Source organism: Tiliqua scincoides, chromosome 4 (genome assembly GCF_035046505.1).
Source record: "Tiliqua scincoides isolate rTilSci1 chromosome 4, rTilSci1.hap2, whole genome shotgun sequence".
NCBI classification, from domain to species: domain Eukaryota; kingdom Metazoa; phylum Chordata; class Lepidosauria; order Squamata; family Scincidae; genus Tiliqua; species Tiliqua scincoides.
This window is the reverse complement of record NC_089824.1, coordinates 28394539-28417889: the sequence shown is the minus strand read 5'-3', so window position 1 is coordinate 28417889 and position 23351 is coordinate 28394539. Positions and strand designations below refer to the sequence as shown.

At 44.5% G+C, this 23351-nt stretch overlaps 1 protein-coding gene across 4 annotated transcripts; it reads left to right on the top strand.

Moving 5' to 3' along the window:
* The first annotated feature begins 2384 nt into the window (after positions 1-2384).
* On the top strand, positions 2385-16454 carry PDP1 (pyruvate dehydrogenase phosphatase catalytic subunit 1). Of its 4 annotated transcripts, XM_066625781.1 has the most exons (3): positions 2675-2855; positions 6670-6704; positions 12521-16454. In XM_066625781.1, the coding sequence occupies exons 2-3, from the start codon at positions 6674-6676 to the stop codon at positions 14173-14175; spliced, it is 1686 nt and encodes a 561-aa protein (XP_066481878.1). In that variant the 5' UTR covers positions 2675-2855; positions 6670-6673; the 3' UTR covers positions 14176-16454. The 4 variants fall into 4 exon arrangements, with proteins under 4 accessions (XP_066481880.1, XP_066481878.1, XP_066481879.1 ...); XM_066625783.1 differs by lacking the exons at positions 2675-2855; positions 6670-6704 and adding an exon at positions 2385-2471; XM_066625782.1 differs by lacking the exon at positions 6670-6704.
* The last annotated feature ends 6897 nt before the right edge of the window (positions 16455-23351 follow it).

Here is a 23351-nt window from a genome sequence, read left to right as displayed (position 1 = left end):
CCGGGTCCCCCCTCTTTCCCTTTTTAAAAATAGGCGTGACATTTGCTATCCTCCAATCCTCTGGCACCTGGCCGTTTTGAGGGACAAGTTACATATTTTAGTCAAGAGATCAGCAACTTCATTCTTCAATTCCTTAATAACTCTAGGGTGGATGCTATCAGGGCCCGGCAACTTACTGATCTTTATCAATGAGGTCTGAAACATCTCTTTAAACCTCTATCTGACTTAATTCCTTGGTCAGGAGGGGCCATTTGGACAGCGGTATCTGCCCGAGATCTTCTGCAGATGCAAAGAACTCATTTAATTTCTCTGCCATCTCTAAGTCTCCTTTTATCTCCCTTTTCCCTCCCTCACCATCCAGAGGGCCAACCACTTCTCTGGCGGGTTTCCTGTTTCTAGCATATTTGAAGAAGCTTTTATTATTCCCCTTAATGCTGCTGGCCGTGTGTTCCTCATAGTCTCTCTTGGCCTCCTGTATCACCTTCTTACATTTCTTTTGCCACAGTTTATGTTCCTTTTTATTCTCATTAGGGCAAGATTTCCATTTATGGAAGGAAGCCTCCTTGCCCTTTACGGCCTCTCTAACTTGGCTGGTTAGCCATGCGGGCACCCTCCTGGACTTAGTCGAGCCCTTCTTCCTTTGCGGTATACACTTCTGCTGGGCCTCTATGACTGCTGATTTGAGCAACCTCCATGCACTCTGTAGAGCTGGACTCTTTTTACCTTCCCTTTCAACCTCCTTCTAACCAGCCTCCTTATTTGAGGGAAGTCCACTCATCAGAAGTCAAGGGTTTTTGTCAGAGATTTGCCTGGTATTCTTCCTCCGATGTGTATATCGAAACGGATCGCAGCATGATCACTGTTCCCCAATGGCTCAGTAACATTGAAATCTGTAACCAGGTCCTGAGTACCACACAATATTAAATCCAGTCACCTGTCCTCTGGTGGGCTCCCTGACTAGCTGCTCTAAGGCACAGTCATTTACCATGTCAAGGAATCCAGTCTCCTTTTCACGACCAGAACACAAATTCACCCAGTCAATATGAGGATAACTGAAGTCCCTTATGATTACAACCCCGCCCCTCCTTGTCACCTCCCTGATCTGTTTCCTCATTTCAAGGTCCCCTTCTGGTTTCTGGTCTGGAGGATGACAGTACACCCCCAGTATTGCATCACTCCTCAGGCCTGGTAATTTAACCCACAGAGATTCTATGGAGTCGGACCCACCTTCAATCTCTACTTTGCTGGATTCTATCCCTTCCTTAATATAAATGGCCACCCCACCTCCAACCTGCCCTGCCCTGTCCCTCCTGTACAGTTTATAGCCTGGGATTGCGGTGTCCCACTGATTCTCTGCATTCCACCAGGTTTCCGTTATGCCTACTATGTCAATGTTTTCCCTTGTCACCAGACATTCCAGTTCTCCCATCTTTGCTCGGAGACTTTGGGTATTTGCATAAAAGCATTTGTACATGCAATGCCCCAGGATGGGCTGCTTATTAGCTCCTTTATCCCTGAATCCTCTCATTGTGCCAAACCGTCTATCACATCCCATCATGCTGCCATTCCCAATTTCTTCTACTCTGCCTTTGTCTTGTTCTCTAACCTCCCCATCCTTGTCCCATAGGGATGAGGAGTCCTGAACCGGATGCCCCTTGGCTCCTGTCGGCTTTCCCCCAGGGATCAGTTTAAAACCTAAGTGTGGATAGGATTGCAGCCTGAGAGTTCCATCCTATGCATGTTTCTTCAGAAGTAAGTCCCATTCTAGTGAAAGGGGCTTACTCCCAGATAAGTGTGGATAGGATTGCAGCCTGAGTGCCCCATCCTATGCATGTCTTCTCAGAAGTAAGCCCCATTGTAGTCAAAGGGGCTTACTCACAGGTCAGTGTGGATAGGAGTGCACCCTGAGAGCACCATCCTGTGCATGCCTCCTCAGAAGCCCCATTCTAGTCAAAGGGGCTTACTCCCAGACAAATGAGTATAGGATTGCAGCCTACACTTACCTGGGAGTAAGCCCCATTAACGCTAATGGGACTTACTTCTGAGGAGACATGCTTAGAACTGGGCTGTGAGTGCCCCAGCCTCTGCACGTCTCCTCAGAAGTAAGTCCCGCAACAGCCAATGGGGCTTCCTCCCAGGTCAGTGTGGCCGGGATGCAGCCTGAGAGGCCAACGCTCCGCATGCCTCAGAAGAGGCCCCTCCGCAGCCGAAAGGCTCACTCCCGGGCAAGCGTGGGCGGGGCGGCAGCCTGAGGCGCTGCGAGGGGCGTTGCCAGGAGGCGGCAGACGCCCTTCCAGAGCCCTCCCCCAGCAGGAATGCGGCGCGCCCTTCCCAGCAAGAGGTCCTGATTGGCTGTCAGGGAGCTGAGGCGGTCACAGCGCACAGGCGTCTGGTCATCCGTTAGGGAGGAGAGACGCATCCGCGGAGCTGCCGCCTGGAGGTTCCGCTCCCCATGGACTAGACCGGCAGAGGTGAGGCTACGGAGATCCCTCCGCCGACGGGAGGAAGAGAAGGCTGGTGGGGGGAGCAGTGTGGGCTTCAGTGAGCGGGCACGCCATGTGACCGCTTCCCCCGCCCTCCCTCCGCTTCCAGCCAATGGGCGTCGCGGCCGCTCTCCCCTCCCTCTCCTGCTTTATAATCCTGCGCGCGTCACCGCTAGCGACCACGACACAGCGCAGTCGTCATGCCGTTTGAGGCGACGGCTGTGAGGGCTCGTGTCGGGCGCGCGCACTCCGAGAGGGGAGGGAGCGCTGGAGCAGGTTCCTCTGCGGCGGGCACTGAGAGGAGCGCGCGCGCGCCAGCCGTTTCCCGCTGCCCGAGCGGGGTCCTGCGCCCCACCCCTCTCGGCTGACCAGGTCAGTGTCTGCGGAGGGCGCGTGTGAAGAGGGGGGGCGTTGCTGTGCGCGCTCTTCTCGGGCCTGCGGCGGGCAGGCGGGCGTGATGCTGCCCATCCTCTGCCTGGGAGGAGGCGTCACGGTGCTGCTTGTCTGGAGAGCCGCTTGGCTCCGCACGTGGGAGTCTTTGCCCCGAGGGGCTCGCAGTCTGACCCAGGGAGGCAGAGGGAGAAGTGGCTATAGGGACGTGCAGTGGGTGGGCGGGGCAGTTGAGGAAGTGCCTCCCCCCGGAGTCTTTTAGAAAGCTCTGCCAACCATGAGGCAGCGGGGGGAGGCAGGTGAGGCACAGCCTCCCCACTGGGGTCCTTTGGAAAGCGCCGCTGAGTGCGTGGGTTGTGGGTGCTTGGGTGCCTCCCACGGCGGTGGTGCTTTCCAAAGGACCCCAGTGGGGAGGCTGTGCATCACCTGCCTCCCCACCCCCTCACATCCCTGAAGTGGAAGCATTTTGAGGAGCTCCCTTCATACCCCTAAAAATCAGGGTGCTGCTGCAGTGGAGAGGGAGTCATCCATGCCCAGCCACGAAAGCCACTCGTGACCTCTCCTCTCCTATCAACCAGTGGCACAATCAAGGTGCCACTTCAGTGCCACTAGACTAGAAGTGGGCACACCAAGCCGATGACTTCCAGGGGGATTGAGCAAGCCAGCCAAGATGCACAGCCGACTCATAAGGTGTGTGTATGTTTCTCACTCCGTGGTAACAGGCAAGTTTGGTGCTTACAACAGGTGGGCAAGTAGGAGTTGTGCATTTTCACCTACAGCAAGGCTCCTGCCTAGGATGACCAGATATGAAGTGGGACAGAATTGCCTCTACTTTTAACCATTGTGTTGAGGAGGGGGTTGGGGTAGGTGCAGCTTTTTAAACCTATCCATGATGAGCTGCACTTGCCAAGGCACTTGCTAGGCTGACCTAGGATGACCAAAGGGGGACAGAGTTTTCTCTAATTTTAACCACTGTATAGAAGAGGGAATTTTGGCAGGTACAGCTCAGCATGGAAGGGTTTAAAAAACTGCACCTACCCATATTCCCTCCTCAGTACAGTGGTTAAAGGTAGAGGCAACTCTTTCCCACTTCGTTTCTTATCATCCTAGATAGGAGCCTTGTTGTAGGTGTAAACAGCTCACGACCCCTCCCCACAGCTCATGTCAGGTGCCATGTCAGCTGTCAGCTCCAGAAGGTTCCAGCACTGGCCTCAGAGAACCTTTGGGGCTGCTGCTTCTCCTTCCCAGGGGCTACTTGTTCTGAGTGAAAGGCAGAAGAGAGCCCCCTAGGTTCACAAAAGGTCTACTAAATAGCCCAACAGAACTTTTTTTTTCTGTTCTGTAAGCTTTTGTTGTATATTTAGTATTTTTACATTTGTGAACCACCTAGAATGCTCTTGCAGAAAGGCAATCTAAAAATGCAGAAAAGGACATTAAAAGAGCCAAGAAAATAAAAACATAAGAACAGCCCCACTGGATCAGGCCAAAAGCCCATCTAGTCCAGCTTCCTGTATCCGGCCCACCAGATGCCTCAGGGAGAATACAAGACAACAGGACACCTGCATCCCCTGGTCCACTCCCTTACATCTGGCATTCTGAGATAGCCTAGTGTTAAAATGAGAAGGTTGCATATACCAATCGTGGTTTGTAACCTGTGATGGACTTTTCCATCATTCCTTGTCTTGCTTCATAATGTGAGAGGACCCCCTCTGCACAGCATTTGCTCTGGGCAGTTTCGGTTCTTGTGGTGTGCAATTGGAGGCACGGGCACAAACCTCCTGGTGAAAGGGGAATCTTTCCTTATGAGGAAGGCTAGAAAAGATGCCTGAGGGGGAACATGTTTGAGTCATCCAAAATCATGCATGGGACGGATAAAGTGGATAGAGAGATGCTCTTTACACTCACATAACACCAGAACCAGGGGACATCCACTAAAATTGAGTGTTGGGAGACTTAGGACAGACAAAAGAAAATATTTCTTTACTCAGCATGTGGTTGGTCTGTGGAACTCCTTGCCACAGGATGTGGTGATGGCATCTGGCCTGGATGCCTTTAAAAGGGGATTGGACAAGTTTCTGGAAGAAAAATCCATTATGGGTTACAAGCCATGATGTGTAAGTGCAACCTCCTGATTTTAGAAATGGGCTATGTCAGAATGCATAGGGAGGGCACCAGATGCAAGGGAGGGCACCAGGATGCATGTCTGTTGTTATGGTGTGCTCCCTGGGGCATTTGGTGGGCCTCTGTGAGATACAGGAAGTTGGACTAGATGGGCCTATGGCCTGATCCAGTGGGGCTGTTCTTGAGACATACAAAATTATGCAGGGGATGGACAGAGTGGATAGGGAGATGCTCTTTACACTCTCACATAATACCAGAACCAGGGGACATCCACTAAAATTGAGTGTTGGGCGGGTTAGGACAGGCAAAAGAAAATATTTCTTTACTCAGTGTGTGGTCGGTCTGTGGAACTCCTTGCCACAGGATGTGGTGCTGGCATCTAGCCTAGACGCCTTTAAAAGGGGATTGGACAAATTTCTGGAGGAAAAATCCATTATGGGGTACAAGCCATGATGTGTATGCGCAACCTCCTGATTTTAGAAATGGGTTTTGTTAGAATGCCAGAAGCAAGGGAGGGCACCAGGATGAGGTCTCTTGTTATCTGGTGTGCTCCCTGGGGCATTTGGTGGGCCGCTGTGAGATACAGGAAGCTGGACTAGATGGGCCTATGGCCTGATCCATTGGGGCTGTTCTTATGTTCTTATGTTTTTATTTTCTTGGTTCTCATCAAGATATTACTTCCCCATTGCCCACCTGCTGCAAGCTTTGAACTTGCTTGTTGAACAACTGATGAGATTGTACTGGTCTTGCAGTTGCCCTTTATCCCCTCTGAATTGGCAGCAGACCAGTCCAGGTTCTTGAAGCTTGATGGGAATGCAAATCCATAATGGAAGTTTTCTGTAGGTGAGTATCGTGGTGGTCAAGTGCACAGATTGAGTATTGCCAGTGCCCCTAGATAGGTCATAGGTGTTCTCCATGTATATAAAAACTAAGCAAATTGGGCATATGGAAAAAAAGAATGACTCTCCCTGGGAACTCTTCTCAGAAGGTAAGAAACTATTAGTGAAATACCGTGGATCCAAGTAGGCTTAGCTTAATGATGTGCCCATATGTACTCTTTGGAGGATTAGGGCTGTTGTAGTTTGTGGATGTCACTAATACATACATGTTTGCTATAGTGTGTGTGCATGTGTATGTAGTTTTGAAGGGCAGCAGAGCAGGTGTGTGTGTGTGTGTGTGTGTGTGTGTGTGTGTGTTGCAGGCTAATGTTTAGGCTACCAGAGCTGGAAAAATCTAAGGTACTTGAGTTTGTAGAAAATACAAAAGTAAAATGTTGGTTTGCCCTTTACAGGGCTGACATCTATAAGTATTGAAACCAGTGCTTTACAGCCTGAAATATTTTTCCATCCCTGCCTAAGTGGATGGGTGTGCTTCTGGCTCAGTATGTCTGGCTGACAGCAAATGAATTTTGCATGAACTGGGTGTTGTGCATCAAGGAGGATGGAGAATAGTGTGTTGGGGGCTGTGGTGTGATTAGACAATGCTGCTGAAGGATGACTGTGTTGCACTTGCTGCTTCTTAATGCTTGTCACTACAAACAAACTGCTTGTCTCTCTGTCTTTTTTCTGTTCCCTCTTCAATGTTGGAGATCTCTTCCTCCTTCTTTAATAAACTCTCTGCCTTGCTTTTCCTGGGCTACTGCTTTGTGGATGTTGGCGGCTTCTTGTTGTGACAGGAGAATGTGTGTGTGTCCTGGTCCCAGGCGGATTGGTATGTATCTCTTGTGTTCCTATTTTCTCAGTACAGTAATAGGAATCTTTCAGGAGATTGGGGATGGGATAATCCCTCATGGGATAATGAGGGTGTTAATGAGTAAAATGTTGCTATAGGTAGTGGCACTGTTTTTGGAAGGTGCCACCTTTAAACATTGTCTTTGTCTTTTAGATCTATAATATCACTTCTATTTAGGATGTTCGCTTGGACAAATGTGCTAATGACTTGCATGTTTGTGTTTATGATAGAAGCACTAGACATTTTGCAGAGGCTGAAGTTTTACACCTTAATCATTAGAATGTTATGCCTGAGAATTGTGCATGTATGTACAATAGTCCTCTTCAGACCACCTTAGAAATTCTTCTGGAGTCCTAGATATGTTACAGCAGAGCAAACTTAGTATCACTTAACCTATCCAGGCCTTAAATGTAACTTTAAAAATGTAGAACATCTGTACCCTGATTCTCTAAGGCTTGAAGTACTTTCCAGTAAGCAGTGCATCATAGTTCAGATATAATGTGTTTGACAGTTAATGGACACTGAGATTAAGCCGATGCTAGATGATCTTTCTGTGAATGTCTTCAGCAATGTCTACACTTTAGCTGATCAAAATGTTTCTGCTAACCCCTTAAGAGGCAGGGTAGGAATTTGTCTCTGCCAGTATACTGAGCTTTGGTGATGCTGGTGTATGAGATTGTCTTGGCCTTGCATTCATTGGTGGCAAGGAGGCACGTTCATCCTGATGACCATGACGGGCATTTGTGAGGTCCTTTCCTTGAGCAGGAGGCTTTTATTGGCACCAGTTGTTAACCAGGGTACTGACTGGCAAAAATGGAAAGATTGCCTCTTCTTTCCTACCAAATTGCATCAGAATAGCCAGGGATGTGAAAGTAGGCACTCTTGGGCAACTGTAAAGTTTAAGCTGAGGAAGGCAGGCGGACTTTCACGCTTCTTCCAGCCACTGATCCTAGTTAAGATGGAAATGATTATTTTCATCCTTAATAATCCATAGGGAAAGGGACACAATTTGTCTCTTCCACAATAATCATTTTATCTTGACTTTTCCTCTTTGGGTGAATAACAGTTGGGAATAACCTGAACTTAAGTCCATTGTAGGGCTTAACTTGCCAATTGCAGAGCAAGTTTTGAAAATGGGAATGACCCTTTTCAGCTTTGTTGGCTGAATTACTGGCATCAGAGATGTAGCAGCTGGATCATGGCAACTTCTGAAAGAAATAGTCGGAAGTACGTATAGCACTTTTACTCTCCCTACAGACAAGCTAATACAAAAGGGTGGCTATTTTAGTCTGTGGTAGTAGGGATGATTTGTTAGATTAGTCCAGTGCTATTCAAATTGTGAGGTGTGGCTCCTTAGAGAGGTGCCAGGAACTCAAAGGGGAGGCAGAGATACAGTCACACCCCTGGGCAGAATACCATCTTCTGTGCTTTTTTTAAAGCAGAAGAAATAGGAGTTGCTCAGCTGTTCCCTCTGAGCTGCTGCCCTGCCCTCTTCTCCCTCCACTCTGAGGCTGCTGCCTTCTGTGTTCCCTGCAGGTTGTTTCCAAAGCTCTTCGACTCCAACCCCCATCTGACAAGTACCAAGCATGCTCATTTTGCAGTCGTTGTCCTTGTCACAAAGAAACCCTCCTTGATCCTTGTCTGGTTGGTTCCTAGTTCCCAGCCTGGGATCGATTCTCATCAAAGTGAAATCTCTTTTCAACCCCCTCCCTCTTCCACTCCCCTCTTTCAATCTCCAAACCTTCCCGCTTTCCTCCCCCTCCCCAAATAAAACACTTCCTATTTTACCAGTCACCGGGGTCTTAAAGTTGTTTCCATGCAGTTGGCAAAGGGGGGGGGGGGGGAGAGAGAAGCACACACTTTACTTGGCCAGGAGCAGAAAAAGGGTACTGTTTTTAAAGTGATTTATTAATCTTCTTGTTTGGCTGAAGAGGAGAGGCTGTATTTTTAAAGTGGTGAATCTTGCTATTTGAAGGGAATACTTATCAGCCATTGATGAAGTGATTTCCAGCCCAATCCTATCCACACTTTCCTGGGAGTAAGCCCCATTGACTCTAATGGGACTTACTTCTGAGTAGACATGCATAGGCTTGAGCTGTGCATCTCCTAGTATAGGAGACAAATCAGCCTCCTAACCAAACCCTTATCAGCTCTAATATATTTTCATGGTCTATTTTTGTTTTCCCCACCAGCTGCTGGAAAAATTTAATTTCATCAAATTAATAAAGGGTTCCATCCTATCCAAGGAGAATGGGAGAAATGACTAGTTGGTTTGGGGTCCACAGGGGTGTGTGTGTGTAATGTTGGTCAGACTGGTTGTTCACAAAGTTCATTTAATAAAACAATTGTACGCGTATTGGTATGCTTGCAAAGTTAAAAAAACGAGTCTTCCTAGACTAGACAAAATCTACCTACTCCAGCATCCTGTCTCCAACAGTGATCAGCAGCTGATCATTTATAAAGCATGAATATTGCTTTGTATTAATAATATATTTTTAAGATCTGCATTTAATTGGGGTCCCTTTAGGGAGAAGGGCGGGATATAAATAAAGTTTATTTAACTAATGATATGATTAATTTAATATTAATATAGTTAATATTTCTGGCCACTTCCTGTTTAATGATGTCACTTCCAGCCCTCAGGAGCATGATGGGGAGTCATGGCCAACAGCCATGGGGTGGGGGTCAAGGGAGCCACTGGCCGGAAAAGTTTGAGTACCGCTGGGTTAGTCTAACAGATGACACAGATTAATATCTGTAAAGCTTGATAAGGAGAGAGCCAGGTAAACCAAAAGATTGAGTTGGAGGTATGTCTGAAAAACTTTGAAGAATGTGGAGGAAAAGAGGAAGCAAGAACTGAAGCTGATAAAGGAACAGATACAACTGGAGGCAGTTTGATGCCTGGTGAAGAAAATCCAAACTGTACCTGATATGGTAGTAATGTGTAGTATGCTAAGTGGACAGCTTGCTGCCATTCATGGTACTTCTCCCCATCCTTTCCTTCTGTGTAATGGCAGGGCAAGCCCTGAGATGGAGTTAATTTGATCATTCAGGGGAATAAGACAATAAAGTTGGGTTGAGCAAAGCAAATTTAGTAAGTAGAAGAAAATGGTGTGGGAAAAGTCAGTAGCAGAGTGAATGCTTTGCATGAAGAAAGTCTCAGGCTTGGCATTTCTAAATAAAGATGTTTGGGTATTAGAATTGAGGAGGTCCCTGTCATGCATCTTGGAAAGCCACTGCCAGCTAGCAGTACCAGACTAGATGGGCTAATGGTCTGACACTATAACACTTATGTAGTACTTGCCTATTATCAGTATTCGTTTGGCAGATAGCAGTATACTATCACAGCAGCACTATGGCTTTGTATGTATGGTGAAATTGATCATGCAAAACAATTGCTGTGAATATTGCCATAAAAGTTAGTGCAGTGGTTCTCACACATTTAGCACCGGGGCCCACCGAGACAGAATGAGAATCTGTTGGGAGCCACCGGAAGTAATGTCATGACCAGAAGTGACATCATCAAGCAGGAAAATTTTTTAATTATCCTAGGCTGCAATCCTATCCACACTTACTCAGGAGTAAGTCTCCTTTACTATCATTGTTAAAATAATATACATAGTAGTTTTTTAAAAGTACAGGTCTATAACATTTCCCCAAATGCAGTCACATGCCATGGTAGCATCAAGTCTAATATATTAAAAATAAAATATTGAAATCAATGGGGACCCACCTGAAATTGTCTCGTGACCCACTTGGTGGGTCCCGACCCACAGTTTGAGAAACACTGCGTTAGTGTGTTCTGAGTGGAGTTGTTTAAGGAGAAATAATACAGCATTGCATGTGGTTTACCACTGTAAGTGCTGAGCTACCTGGTTCAGAGGAAATATCGGAAACCGTAGAACAGGGTTTTTGGCTCACACTTTTTTGGCTCACACTTTTTTGGCTCGAGAGCGACTTTGAAACCTAGCAAGGCCCGGAGATCTACCAGAGTTTTTTTTACAATGTTCGCGCCATCATAACATATAACATTTATGTGTACAATGTATGTTGGTGTACCTTGAGCCCCACTGAGTATAACAGGACTTACTCCTGAGTAGACATGCCTAGGATTAGGCTGTGAGGCTGCAATCCTAGCCACACTTACCTGGGAGTAAGTCCCATTGAGTACAATGGGCCTTACTCCCGGCGTTTCCTCCCAGAGGCACCTGAAGGGGGGGTCGGCACTCCGCGATCTACTCATTTTGCCTCGCGATCTACCGGTAGATCGCGATCCACCTATTGAGCACCCCTGCCGTAGAAGGTTTGTGGGTCTGAAGTGTGTAGACTACATCGTGTCTCTAACACTTTATCTAGGGAATATTTGGAAGTCAGGGTTTTGAGTTGGTGAGTGCAGTAAAGTTGTAAAAGGAAACTAAGGCTATAATCTTGTGCCTGCTTGGAAATATTAACTTCAGTGAGATTTACTTCAGAGTAAATACAAATACACTGTGCATGTCTCATCTTTAATTTGTATTGCTTGAGAGAAGTATCTTAGGAAAAAACTTGTAAAAGTGTTTTATTACAGTTGCCTTGTATAGGGCAAACTAAATCCTCCTCACTGCCAAACTAGAGTAGGAAACTATCTTTAAGCAGGCAGGTATGAAAATCTTCCTGGCTCTGTTATCTGTACTTTCACCTTCGGCTTTCACCTTCTTAATTTAAAGCTCTGGATAAGATGGTTAGGGTAGTTGCAAGTAGAGGTCATTGTGTTCACACTTTACGCTTGAAGTGTGAGTCTGAATTGCTGTGCATGGAGGAATTGGTTATGAAAAATTCAGTCTTAGAGTATTCTGCTAAACTGATCTGAAATGTGTTGCTAATGCTTTCAAATCTTTACTGTGTGAATAAACATGTTCTTGATAGTGTTCATTATTGGTAGTTTAACAGTCATTGGCAACCAGTACTTACACATGAAGTCTAGCTCTTCAATAATTTTTTGCATTTTGAATATGCCATTTGTAAAGATGTGGTGCAGTAGTTGTCCTGGGTACATTTTGCCCTGAAGCTGCTGTCGCAAGAGAACAAGTTTTTGCTTAAATTTCATATATAACTTTTGTACTCTTGTACCTACCACTTGTAGTGCCTAAATTCTGAACTTTGTTAAAGTTGCTGGCATACTGAGGGCATCAGAATGAAATCTACGAGTCTTGTATGTTGTTGAAGCTTATACTGGTGCCTGCTTGACAGATTGTACTTTATGGTGAATCATTGCAGATTGTGGGTGGTCAGACAGACAGTGAGCAAAGAGGCAATGGGTAGACAGGTAGAAATAGTGAACGTTCAAAGTAGTATGCTGGTGGGTAAGCAGTGAGTGAATATGAAGGGAGGCAAAGCAAACAACCAGGGTGATGGGGCATACCAGTTGAGCAGACTGGTAGAGGGAGGGTCCTGGCACAGGATGAGGGTGAGTGGGCAGGCAGCTATGCAGATGGACAAGAGTACTCAAGCAGGCAGAGAAAAAAAGTGAGGCATGTTTAACTCTCAAATGGAAAAGTCAGGCAAAATCAAGTAATTGGAGGTATTGAGTAAGCAGGGAGAGAATGCAGGCATGTTGAGTGAGCAGGAAGAATAAACAAATAAAGTATAGACAGTTGTTTCTTAAAGTTGGCACCATGTACAGCGTCAGTTATTCTTGTCATTTGCGCTTAAAAAATATTGTATAATTTAAAATGTGGTTTTTAGACTATAGCTTTAAAATATTTTATTTTTAAAATTCATGTTAAGCATAGATGTCACTTGTGTTTCCCCCCCAGCAATTCCAGTAAGAAGCCCCAGGTTGCCTTTATTCTCGGATGCCATGCCAGCACCAACTCAGCTATTGCTCCCATTAATTCGCAGCTGTGAGATTGGCAGGATATACAACACTGCATGTTACTGTCACCACAAGCATCTGTGTTGCTTGTCACCGCATTTATCTCACAATCACTTGAGATATGTCCCGCAGAAGAAGTTGGCAACTCTCTGTAGACCAAAGGAGAACTTTCCTCAGTTTTTTCATGCAAGGAACTATGTCTCCACACCACAAAGATTTTATCTCACGCCTCCACAGGTTAATAGTATCTTGAAAGCAAATGAATATAGTTTCAAAGTTCCAGAGTTTGATGGCAAAAATGTAAGTTCTGTCCTTGGCTTCGATAGCAACCAGCTTCCAGCCAATGCTCCAATAGAAGACAGAAGAAGCGCAGCCACTTGCTTACAAACGAGAGGAATGCTTCTTGGTGTGTTTGATGGTCATGCAGGATGTGCCTGTGCACAGGCTGTCAGTGAGAGACTGTTTTATTACATTGCTGTTTCTCTATTGCCCCATGAGACATTACTTGAAATAGAAAATGCTGTTGAGAGTGGCAGGGCCCTGTTGCCCATCTTACAGTGGCACAAGCACCCCAATGACTATTTCAGTAAAGAAGCCTCCAAGCTGTATTTTAATAGTTTACGAACTTACTGGCAGGAACTTATAGATCTCAACACTGGGGAGACGACAGATGTAAAAGAGGCTTTAATCAATGCCTTCAAGAGACTTGACAATGACATTTCTTTGGAAGCTCAAGTAGGAGACCCAAATTCGTTCCTCAATTATCTGGTACTGCGTGTAGCCTTTTCTGGTGCAACTGCCTGTGTGGCACATGTAGATGGGGTTGATTTGCATGTTGCCAACACTGGTGACAGCAGGGCCATGCTTGGCGTTCAAGAAGAAGATGGATCTTGGTCTGCAGTTGCGCTGTCTTATGATCATAATGCACAGAATGAAAGTGAAGTTGAGCGAATCAAAATAGAGCACCCAAAGGCTGAAGAAAAGAGTGTTGTGAAACAAGATAGGCTGTTAGGCTTACTGATGCCTTTCAGAGCTTTTGGAGATGTCAAATTTAAATGGAGCATTGACCTTCAGAAGAGAGTGATAGAGTCTGGCCCCGATCAGCTCAATGACAATGAATATACCAAGTTCATCCCACCAAACTATCATACTCCACCATATCTCACTGCCGAGCCAGAGGTGATACATCACAAATTAAGGCCTCAAGACAAATTCCTGATACTGGCGACAGATGGTTTGTGGGAAACCATGCACAGGCAAGATGTGGTTAGAATTGTAGGTGAGTATCTAACTGGTGTTCATCATGAACAGCCAATAGCTGTTGGTGGATACAAGGTAACTCTGGGACAAATGCATGGCCTCTTAACAGAAAGGAGAGCCCGAGTTTCTTCAGCCTTTGAAGATCAAAATGCAGCAACTCATTTGATACGTCATGCTGTGGGAAATAACGAATTTGGCACTGTTGATCACGAGCGACTGTCCAAAATGCTTAGTCTTCCAGAAGAGTTGGCTCGGATGTACAGGGATGATATAACAATTATTGTGGTGCAATTCAATTCCCATGTCATAGGTGCATGTCAAACGGAGGAGTTCTGAATAATAAACTGAAGTGATGAACCATAGTTTGCACAACGGAATGGCCAGTACTGTGTGCCACATAGTAAAACTTACTCAGTTACTATCTGGTCATTGAAATATAGTTGGAGCAAGAATGTTTTTTTGCTGGAAGAAGAGATAACCGTCAAAGAGTTAGTTTAAATTAGTTCAGTATCAAGAGAACAAAACAGCTTGGGACAACTTTGCACTAATCAGTCTATCTTGTTTGAACAAAGACTTGTAATTTGGGATTACTTGGTGAAAGTAAAAGCTTTATATGCATCAGTGAATGCTCTATAGGGCATAATCTTGCGTGTATGTCACATGTAAATACCTGTATCTCAGTAGCTGTACAGAACATTGGATGGTAACTTGGTTGTAAATCTGAATTTGAATAGGGCCGATAACTTTTATATCTACAAATTAGCTATGGTGTCTTCCCTCCAGGAAAGAAAGGGAGCTTTTTAACAAGTTGATGTATTGATATATCTAGTTATCCTCCCTTAGTTGGGTAATTATATCTCGGTTCAAACACATGCCTAAAATACCAGTGTTAAAAGTGTAAGTCTTTAAGCCATAAGCCTAAACCTGACCCAAAGTATTGTAAATGGAATAACATTTTGTGTCATTGACTTATGATAAAATGTTGTGTTTTGCACAGTTTAGAGGGCAACGAATGACCATGGTACAGTAGGTTAACTAGAGGGAAGAAGTATGTTTAAACCTCTGGCTTGCATTATGAAGCTGTGATTCTGGCTCTTTTGAAACATAAGCTTCAATCGGCTTGTCTTGTAAAAGGTTATGCTCTTGGCAAGCGACAGTCCTGACTTGTACCAAACCTATTTCCAGCCATATGTCTCTGGTCTTGTGCTGAACCTAGGCAGTCAGCAGTGACTTCATAAAGTAGTGCATTCATGTGTTGTAGTTTGAATTAAGGTTTGGTCCTGTGTTAGATGTTTAAGCATCTCAAAGTGAAAATTTCCATATAGCGTGGTTCCCATGGAGAATATTGAAAGATGAGATTTGTAAATAGGCAAATTAATAAGTCTGCATGCTGTATGCTTAATTCTTCTGACACTGCAGCATCTAACACTCCATCAAAATCCTGCTAGTACATTTGCTTACATTCAAAATCTAAAATTGCATGGTACAGAGCCTTTCTCTACCACATATAAATACTTAATTGGAATTCTCAGCAAATTAAAGCAGCTACAATTTTAAATGTTTTTGACTGTAGCTAACATGAAAGACTTTCCAAGTGTAAAACAGAATTCATTATCTTCTATCTGACTGGCATGTACCTATTTTTGAACTGTGTTACAGCCATGACTGAAAGCTTGCATAATATTTTCCATTAAGTTTGTCTGTAGTGAAGCACTTGCTGAAGAGCATAAAATTGTTTCTACTTAAAAAACCCTATGAACATTCCATTTAAACTCCAGTGTACCTTTCACCACATAGGTAATCAATTTTTGAGCTGGCACATTGTAAAGAATTTTGATTTTGGCGGGGGATGGGATGGGATATTGTCTTTAAAATAGCCAAGGAATACTACTTCCAGATTGTCCTTGTAGAGAATACACTGTGGTTATGGTTATGGCAGGTAGTTTTCTTACCACTAATGCTCATTTTGGTTTTTTTGGCACACAATTGTACTGGTATTTTGTTTATAGAAAAATAACAGGAAGTATATAATCGCACCAAGCTAATGCTACTTACACATTTACCCATGAACAAAATCTAATCTGTAGATCCTAAAGCTTCTGAAGCCCTTTCTGCAGTCTTAAAAATGGTGGTCTTCCATTTTGTGTCCAAAAAACTTAAGTAAACTGTATTTTTCCAGGCCCCATTTGCACACATCATTATTGTGATGAAAACTGAGCAATTTAATAATCATTGCCTTTGTACTTGGCATATGACTAAATCTCATTGTTTAGGTCAAAGTCTGTTTTAGTATGCTGTCTACAAAATTTATCTAAACTGTTAGGTTATTTAGGCTTTCTTTTATGTGTTTTACTTGTGAAATGTACCGTACATGTAAATGTCTCATTTTGGTTTGGTACCAAGTCTTAACTAAACAAATTGGACCCTGTCCTATGTTTGGCACTTGGCGCTAACTTGGTGAAATGGAACATGAACATACACAGAATTTAAATGAAGACTCCCTAAATATGTATGCAATGAACTGAAATGGTTTTGTGGCTTACTGAACATTATGTGATTTGATCTAAGAACAAATACCTTTTAGTAGACTTCAATAAAATCTATTATCAAACATTCATGGTGTAGAATTCTGTATGAGTCATTGAAATGTAATTTTCCTTTTATATACCTAAATGAGTCTTTTCAAGTGTTGGACATGACCAGTGGGCTTGTACCCACTGGACACAGTGAAAAATCCTTCCTCAAAACAACTGCACTTGGAATGAATAAATAAGTGGTGTAAGGCTGAACAGGCAACTAAAGTTTGACCTAATTTTATTTCAGTTTGGTCCTAGTTCCTACTTTACCTTCCCTCATTCTAGCCCCAAATTCCTAATAAGTGGAATAGTTTTATAATCTACAAATATTGTTGTATGTTCACCTTAAAACTATTTCCCCAAAGCTTTGTTTTTTTAGAAGTGCCAAGTAGAACTAATCTAAGTAAACTACAGAAAACTGGGCTTTGAGACCATATTAATAATGACAATTACTAGTCATACTACCATAATAGTAAGACCATTATCATATTGGAAATGGTTTTAAGCAGTTGTCTCAATTTACCATCCCTTTAATGCAGGGCTGGTTGAACTCTAGCCTGAGGGCAGAATCTTAGGTTTGGTAAAATCCTTCCACATGGTGAGTGAACCTTTCCGTTCTGCCTGGGCACCGTGCAAAGTTCCCCTTGTTTGGGGGACAGGGACACTCTGAGCAGTCACGTCTTCCCAGGTGTCCTGTTGCACAGCTTTGTGGCATGCTGGTCAGGCAAAGCAATTGCCCAAAGTGTCCCTGTCCCCTGAACGAGGGGCATTTTGCACATGCTAAGATGGAACAGGAAGAAGCCGTCTGAACGGGGACTGCTATTTTGTTGCGTGGTGGTGGTGGGTTTGGCCACTGCTGCTTTAATGCATTCTTCCTGACCCAAGCTTCATTTCAGTTACAACTGAACTGCTGTCTACTTACAGCCCATTCTTAAAGCGGAGCTGTGCTGATGCAACCCCCTGCACTTGCTCTTGAGTGTTGCAAACATGCCATAAGGCATTTTTGTGCCAACTGGAGAGCCAACAGCACCGGCACAATGATGTGCTGTAGCCTGCTAGTGCTGGCTCCAATCCCTATGCCGGCTGGCAGTGGTAAATGTTGTACTGGGTGGCATGGAGGGGGTAGGAGAGGATGGTGGGAGGGCAGTTTGGAGGCAGGGGGGCATTCCTGGGTGGGCGAATGTGGACTGGAGGCAGATTGCGCCCAGGAGGGGGTGAGATAGCTTGTGCTGCCACCGCCTATGTCCTAATCCCTGTTCCTGGGCCTTGGAGCCCTACACAGGCTTCTGGGGTGTGCACCAGCTATAGAGCTAGCACAGATCAGAGAAGCCCCATAAAGCAGGCTGGGGCGTGGCATAGGATAAGGGAAAAAATATCTCAAGGTGACCTCCTGCCCTTTGTTGGCTACAGCACAGGCCACATGGCTTGGCTATACCATTGCAGGGTTAGGATTACACTTAGTTTCATTGGTACTCTGGAAGGATACGTCAGTATAGCCCACTAGCTGCCTTTTTAATTGCATAAAATGCTTCCATTCTGTGGGAAGAGAGGATAGGTTGCATTTGGAATCACAGTTAAGAGAGTGGTAAAGTCTGCTGCCACAACCTTGTCCCAGATTTTGTGGCTTTAGAAAAGATTTTAAAATATGTAATGGATTATGAGGAAATGGGGCATCAGTGGCTGCTCTAAAATTCACTCAAGCTAGAATAGCTTGCAACTTAAGTGATAGTTTAGGACACTGGTAAGCCAGCTGTGATTCTCAGAGGTATGGTGGCCTTTCCCATATAGAGTTTTCTGACTATGCCTTTCTGTAGAACAGTGGTGATCCCTTTTCAGTTATGTTCTCATAGCATATAGTGTCAATATCTATATTTTTCCTATGCAAACTAAACCTGAGTTTGACCTGAATGAACACTTGTGAATTCTAGAACATATCTTAAGTAACCCTGTAATTCAGTTTTTAAAGTGGGCATTAACTTCCTTGTTGAGTTTCCAAAGGGCAAATGGTGTGTATGATCAGTTATTCACTGGTGAGGCTCCTGAAAGCAGACCAAGGATATAAGTGCCAGAAGTCATCTATCTTATGAACTCTTTGTTGGTGACTTTTTATGTAAGAACCAGGTGACAGAACAGATTTCTAAACAAGTAATCAAGTGCTACATACAAGAAGGTAAGCATTGATTATAAATGTGATTATTTGGAAGCAAACTGAACTGTGGTTTAGAGGATTTACTACAAAATGTTTGCTTACAAAATTTTATGTTAAACCAAAAATAACTTGGGCAACCCTTAGGTCTTCCGTGAGTGGAAGAAGCCCTCTTTGCACAAGTGGGAGACACTATTTTTGTTAATCACCCATGTGGGCCCCCTTCCAAGACTACCTGCTACTGAGGGATCTGGTGACCTTTACGAACAAATGGGGGGGGGGGGTGCATGTGGCAAAAATCCCCTGCATGTGAAAACTGAGTTTTTTTGCTGCTCATCAAAAACCCTAGACTGTGACCTCATCATAGGAGCAGACCTGGTTTTCCCTCTTTCTCTTCATACCCTTCAGCAAGCATTGGATGACATGAAAACTAGAATTGTAGTTAGTCAACAATGCTATCTGTTATGACAACCAGGAATCAAATTACTGTTTGTAAGTGAAGCTTCCCTAGAAGCTAATTCTAAGCAATGCTAAGAACAGACAATGGAAGAAAAGTTGATCTCCCTCAGGGTGTTTCGTGTTTGAATACACTATATTGATCAATAGAACATACTCAGTTTCAAATAGAACTATTGTTTAGGAGCCTCTTAATTCAAGGCATAGAGGTGTGCACAAGAGGAACTAATTTCTATCCAGTGTTTTCACTTTTACATATGAAAAATGAGTAGGGGGAAAATAGTTTAAGCAGTAACTGTTTACTTGTTGCTCCCCAAGGTTCCCTGGAGGCAAATTCTCCCTTGCGTGCAGTGTCTCATTCTTGGCTGCCATCCATCTGTGGATTATAGCATACACTGAAGATCCATAGTCGGGCTTTGCCTGGATAACTGTAATTTAATATGTAAAATTTTAATGTCTTGGTCATCTTACATTTTTTTCTTCCAACAGCATAGAGACCCTTCTGTTCCTGGGAAGAGACTTTCACTGGGCAAATAGTCATCTCCTCCCCACAATCTTAAACATTCCTTTTTCCCATCACAGCAGTTCACATGTAGTTGTACTCTTATTTTTCTAAAGCAATACAGTCTTGATTGGCCTATGGCAGTGACCTCCAAACCAGCACATGGCTTACTGTGACTATTAATCTGGATGTGGCAGTGGCAAACCCTTACTGTTCTGCCCCACAGCTGTTTTGGGGATTTACTTTTTCTGGTTTTGCCTTGTTCCTGCAGTCTTCATAAGAACATAACAACAGCCCCACTGGATCAGGCCATAGGCCCATCTAGTCCAGCTTCCTGTATCTCACAGCGGCCTACCAGATGCCCCAGGGAGCACACCAGATAACAAGAGACCTCATCCTGGTGCCCTCCCTTGCATCCCGCATTCTGACATAACCCATTTCTAAAATCGGGGGGTTGCGCATACCCATCATGGCTTGTAACCCGTAATGGATTTTTCTTCCAGAAACTTGTCCAACCCCCTTTTAAAGGCGTCCAGGCCAGATGCCGTCACCACATCCTGTGGCAAGGAGTTTCACAGACCGACCACATGCTGAGTAAAGAAATATTTTCTTTTGTCTGTTCTAACTCTCCCAACACTCCATTTTAGTGGATGTCCCCTGGTTCTGGTGTTATGTGAGAGTGTAAAGAGCATCTCTGTCCACTCTGTCCATCCCCTGCATAATTTTGTATGTCTCAATCGTGTCCCCTCTCAGGCGCCTCTTTTCTAGGCTGAAGAGGCCCAAACGCTGTAGTCTTTCCTCATAAGGAAGGTTCCCCAGCCCAGTAATCATCTTAGTTGCTCTCTTTTGCACCTTTTCCATTTCCACTATGTCTTTTTTGAGATGTGGTGACCAGAACTGGACACAATACTCCAGGTGTGGCCTTACCATCGATTTGTACAATGGCATTATAATACTAGCCGTTTTGTTCTCAATACCTTTTCTAATGATCCCAAGCATAGAATTGGCCTTCTTCACTGCCGCCGCACAGTGGCTCGACACTTTCATCGACCTGTCCACCACCACCCCAAGATCTCTCTCCTGATCTGTCACAGACAGCTCAGAACCCATCAGCCTATATCTAAAGTTTTGATTTTTTTGCCCCTGCTTCCATTGTAAGTGTGCTATATCAGAATTTGCTATTGTACTTGCCTTCTCTGTACTTAACTCATTGTTACCCAGCCCACAGGTGTACACATTTGGTCCCTGTTGCTTATATACGACATTGGGCAGAAATGGCTTAAAGTGCAGGAGCAGTCCTAACAGAAGAACAACCCAGGCTATAACAGTACTGTAGTCTTGTGAATTTTTATGTTTGTAGGAAATGTGTGTGGCCCTGACAGGACTATGTCATCTTTTGCTAGGATCAAGCGATCTCTGGGATTTGGGGACTCTCTGAGAACTAAACAAGGCAAGTCTTGACCCTGTGCTTGTTTTTTTTAATAGCAGTCAGGGAGAGCCTCATCCAGTTCAGGACCGCAATAACTTGTTAAGCCTGCTGTGATTCCGATCCAGATCAGGGATCCTGTGACTGCTCTGAGCCATGGAAGGGCTGCTGCTATCCAAATTGGAACTGCAGTGAGGGGCAAGGGGTTGAATCCCTTTCTTCCTATAGTACAGTTGTAATCCAGATTGACCCCCTACCCAGTTGCTGCTATCTAGCTCCCCACCCATAAAGCTTGCAGTGTCAATGGTGTGTCAAGCTTCTTGTGCATCTAGTTTGGCCCTAGAGTTTCCAAATGTGCTTGGCTCTTTAAATACAGAATATGCTAACATTTGAAGCGTTTTTGCTTGCACTCAGTATCCTTTGCCTCAGTATCTCAGTTGCCTTTGTGACTCCTCACTCTATGCCATCTGCTTTGATATGCAGTCAAAATTCTGACAGAAACCTGGCTTGCTTAGGCCATGCCTGCATGTCTGTTGGTGCAATTGACTTCCATAATTTTAAGCTGCATTGGGGAATCAGGGCATTTCTTACATACACTAAATTTGCCCTAGTGTGATGCTGATGTAATGCTTTTTTTAAACCCACAACAATTCAGTTATGATTTGCAACTTGTTTGGATGACGCAGTATTGGTGCCACTTATCCCAGCAGAATTTCAAAACTCTTTTTCGATGATGCTGCAGCCTGTAGGCAGTAAGGCTTTGATTATTGCATAACACCACCAAAAACATAAAAGTTACATAAAAGCATTTCATCATGATAATGTGATGTAGTTTGAGTTTTGACCTTAAACCATTTCTGGTACACATTGACTCTGTGGAAAGCACAGCATACAATATCCTAGTTATATGGTATGCTCAAGATAAGTGGGGGGCAGAGGGGAGAAGAAATCATATCTGTATCATCACAAGACCCCATAAAGAAGAAATGTGGGTAACATTATAAACTGCTAGGAAAAAATGTAGCTTTCTTGGAGGGAGAGACCTGGCATAAAGGAAAACATTTTCTCCCATGGTAGATTTATCAACTTTCCACCACAGGTGGGGCCCCCCTATCTGAGAGGGTTGAGCAGGATTTGGGTGCTTTCAGCAGGGCTGCAAATTCTGGCAATTGGATAAAGAATGAGATATATGTCTTTCAAGAATGCTGGGACCAAGTCCAGTCCATTCATGAGACTAATTGTTGTTTTGGGCAGCAAATTGGTGGAGGGAGCCCACCTGCCTCCACTGCTCCTTCTCCACCTTTTTGGATGGGAAAAGGAAGAAGGGGATCAAGCAGAAGAGGAAATGTGATGAATATGGGGTGGGCTAGAGCTAGAGCAGCAGTTCTCAAATTTTTCAGTCTCTGGGCCCCTTCACACCCCTAAACAGAGACTTGGATTGCCCTGCCAGCACATGCATGAAGTCTTGGGGAGCCCAGCCCTTGGAGAGTCCTGGCACATATGCAGAGTAGCACAATGCCAAGCAGTTGAAGGCTACTTATGATGTGCATGTTGAACCCCTGAGGGTCCTGGGGAGTCCCAGGACTCCTAGGAGCACACTCTGAGATACACTGGGCTAGAGTGGTGGTCTAGTTCTTCCCACGCTTGCCTGGAGATGGCCAGGATTGAAGCTGGACCTATGTAGTGTCTGTGTATATGCTGGGGAGTGTGGAACTTGGATCTATTACATAAGAAGAGCGCCGATGCATCAGGCCAGAGGCCTATCTAGTCCAGCTTCCTATATCTCACAGTGGCCCACCAGGTGCTTCAGGGAGCACAAAACAACAGGAAACCTGCATCCCGGTGCCCTCACTTGCATCTGGCATTCAGAGGCAATCTACTTCTAAAATCAGGAAGTTTCAAATACACATCATGGCTTGTACACATGGACATTTCCTCCAGAAATTTGTCCTATCCCCTTTTAAAGGCATCCAGGCCAGATGCCATCACCACATCCTTTGGCAAGACGTTCCACAGACTTAACTATTCTACTTGATTAAAACTAGACATGTTTGTCCTTTTTAACTGGGGAAAAAAATACCCTATACCTAAGATAACAACTGCTAGAAGGTTTGTGTTGGCAATTTCCATTTGCTAGCCATGACGAAAACCTATTGAGGCAGGGGCAAAGTGGCAGAAGCTCACTAAGGCTGCAACAGTGTGGTCAGTAAAACATTTCAGGGATTGCACGATTCAGGTTGGGGTAAGATGACCTGCTTATTTATATATTTTCTGTCCGCAACCCATTTGAATACAAACAAAAATAAAAGCTTCTCTCTGCACACAGAAATCTAACATCAGGAATAATGCTGGACTTGTTATTTTTTGTGTGCAGGAGGAATGTTTTTAGATGGGGGAGCACTTAGG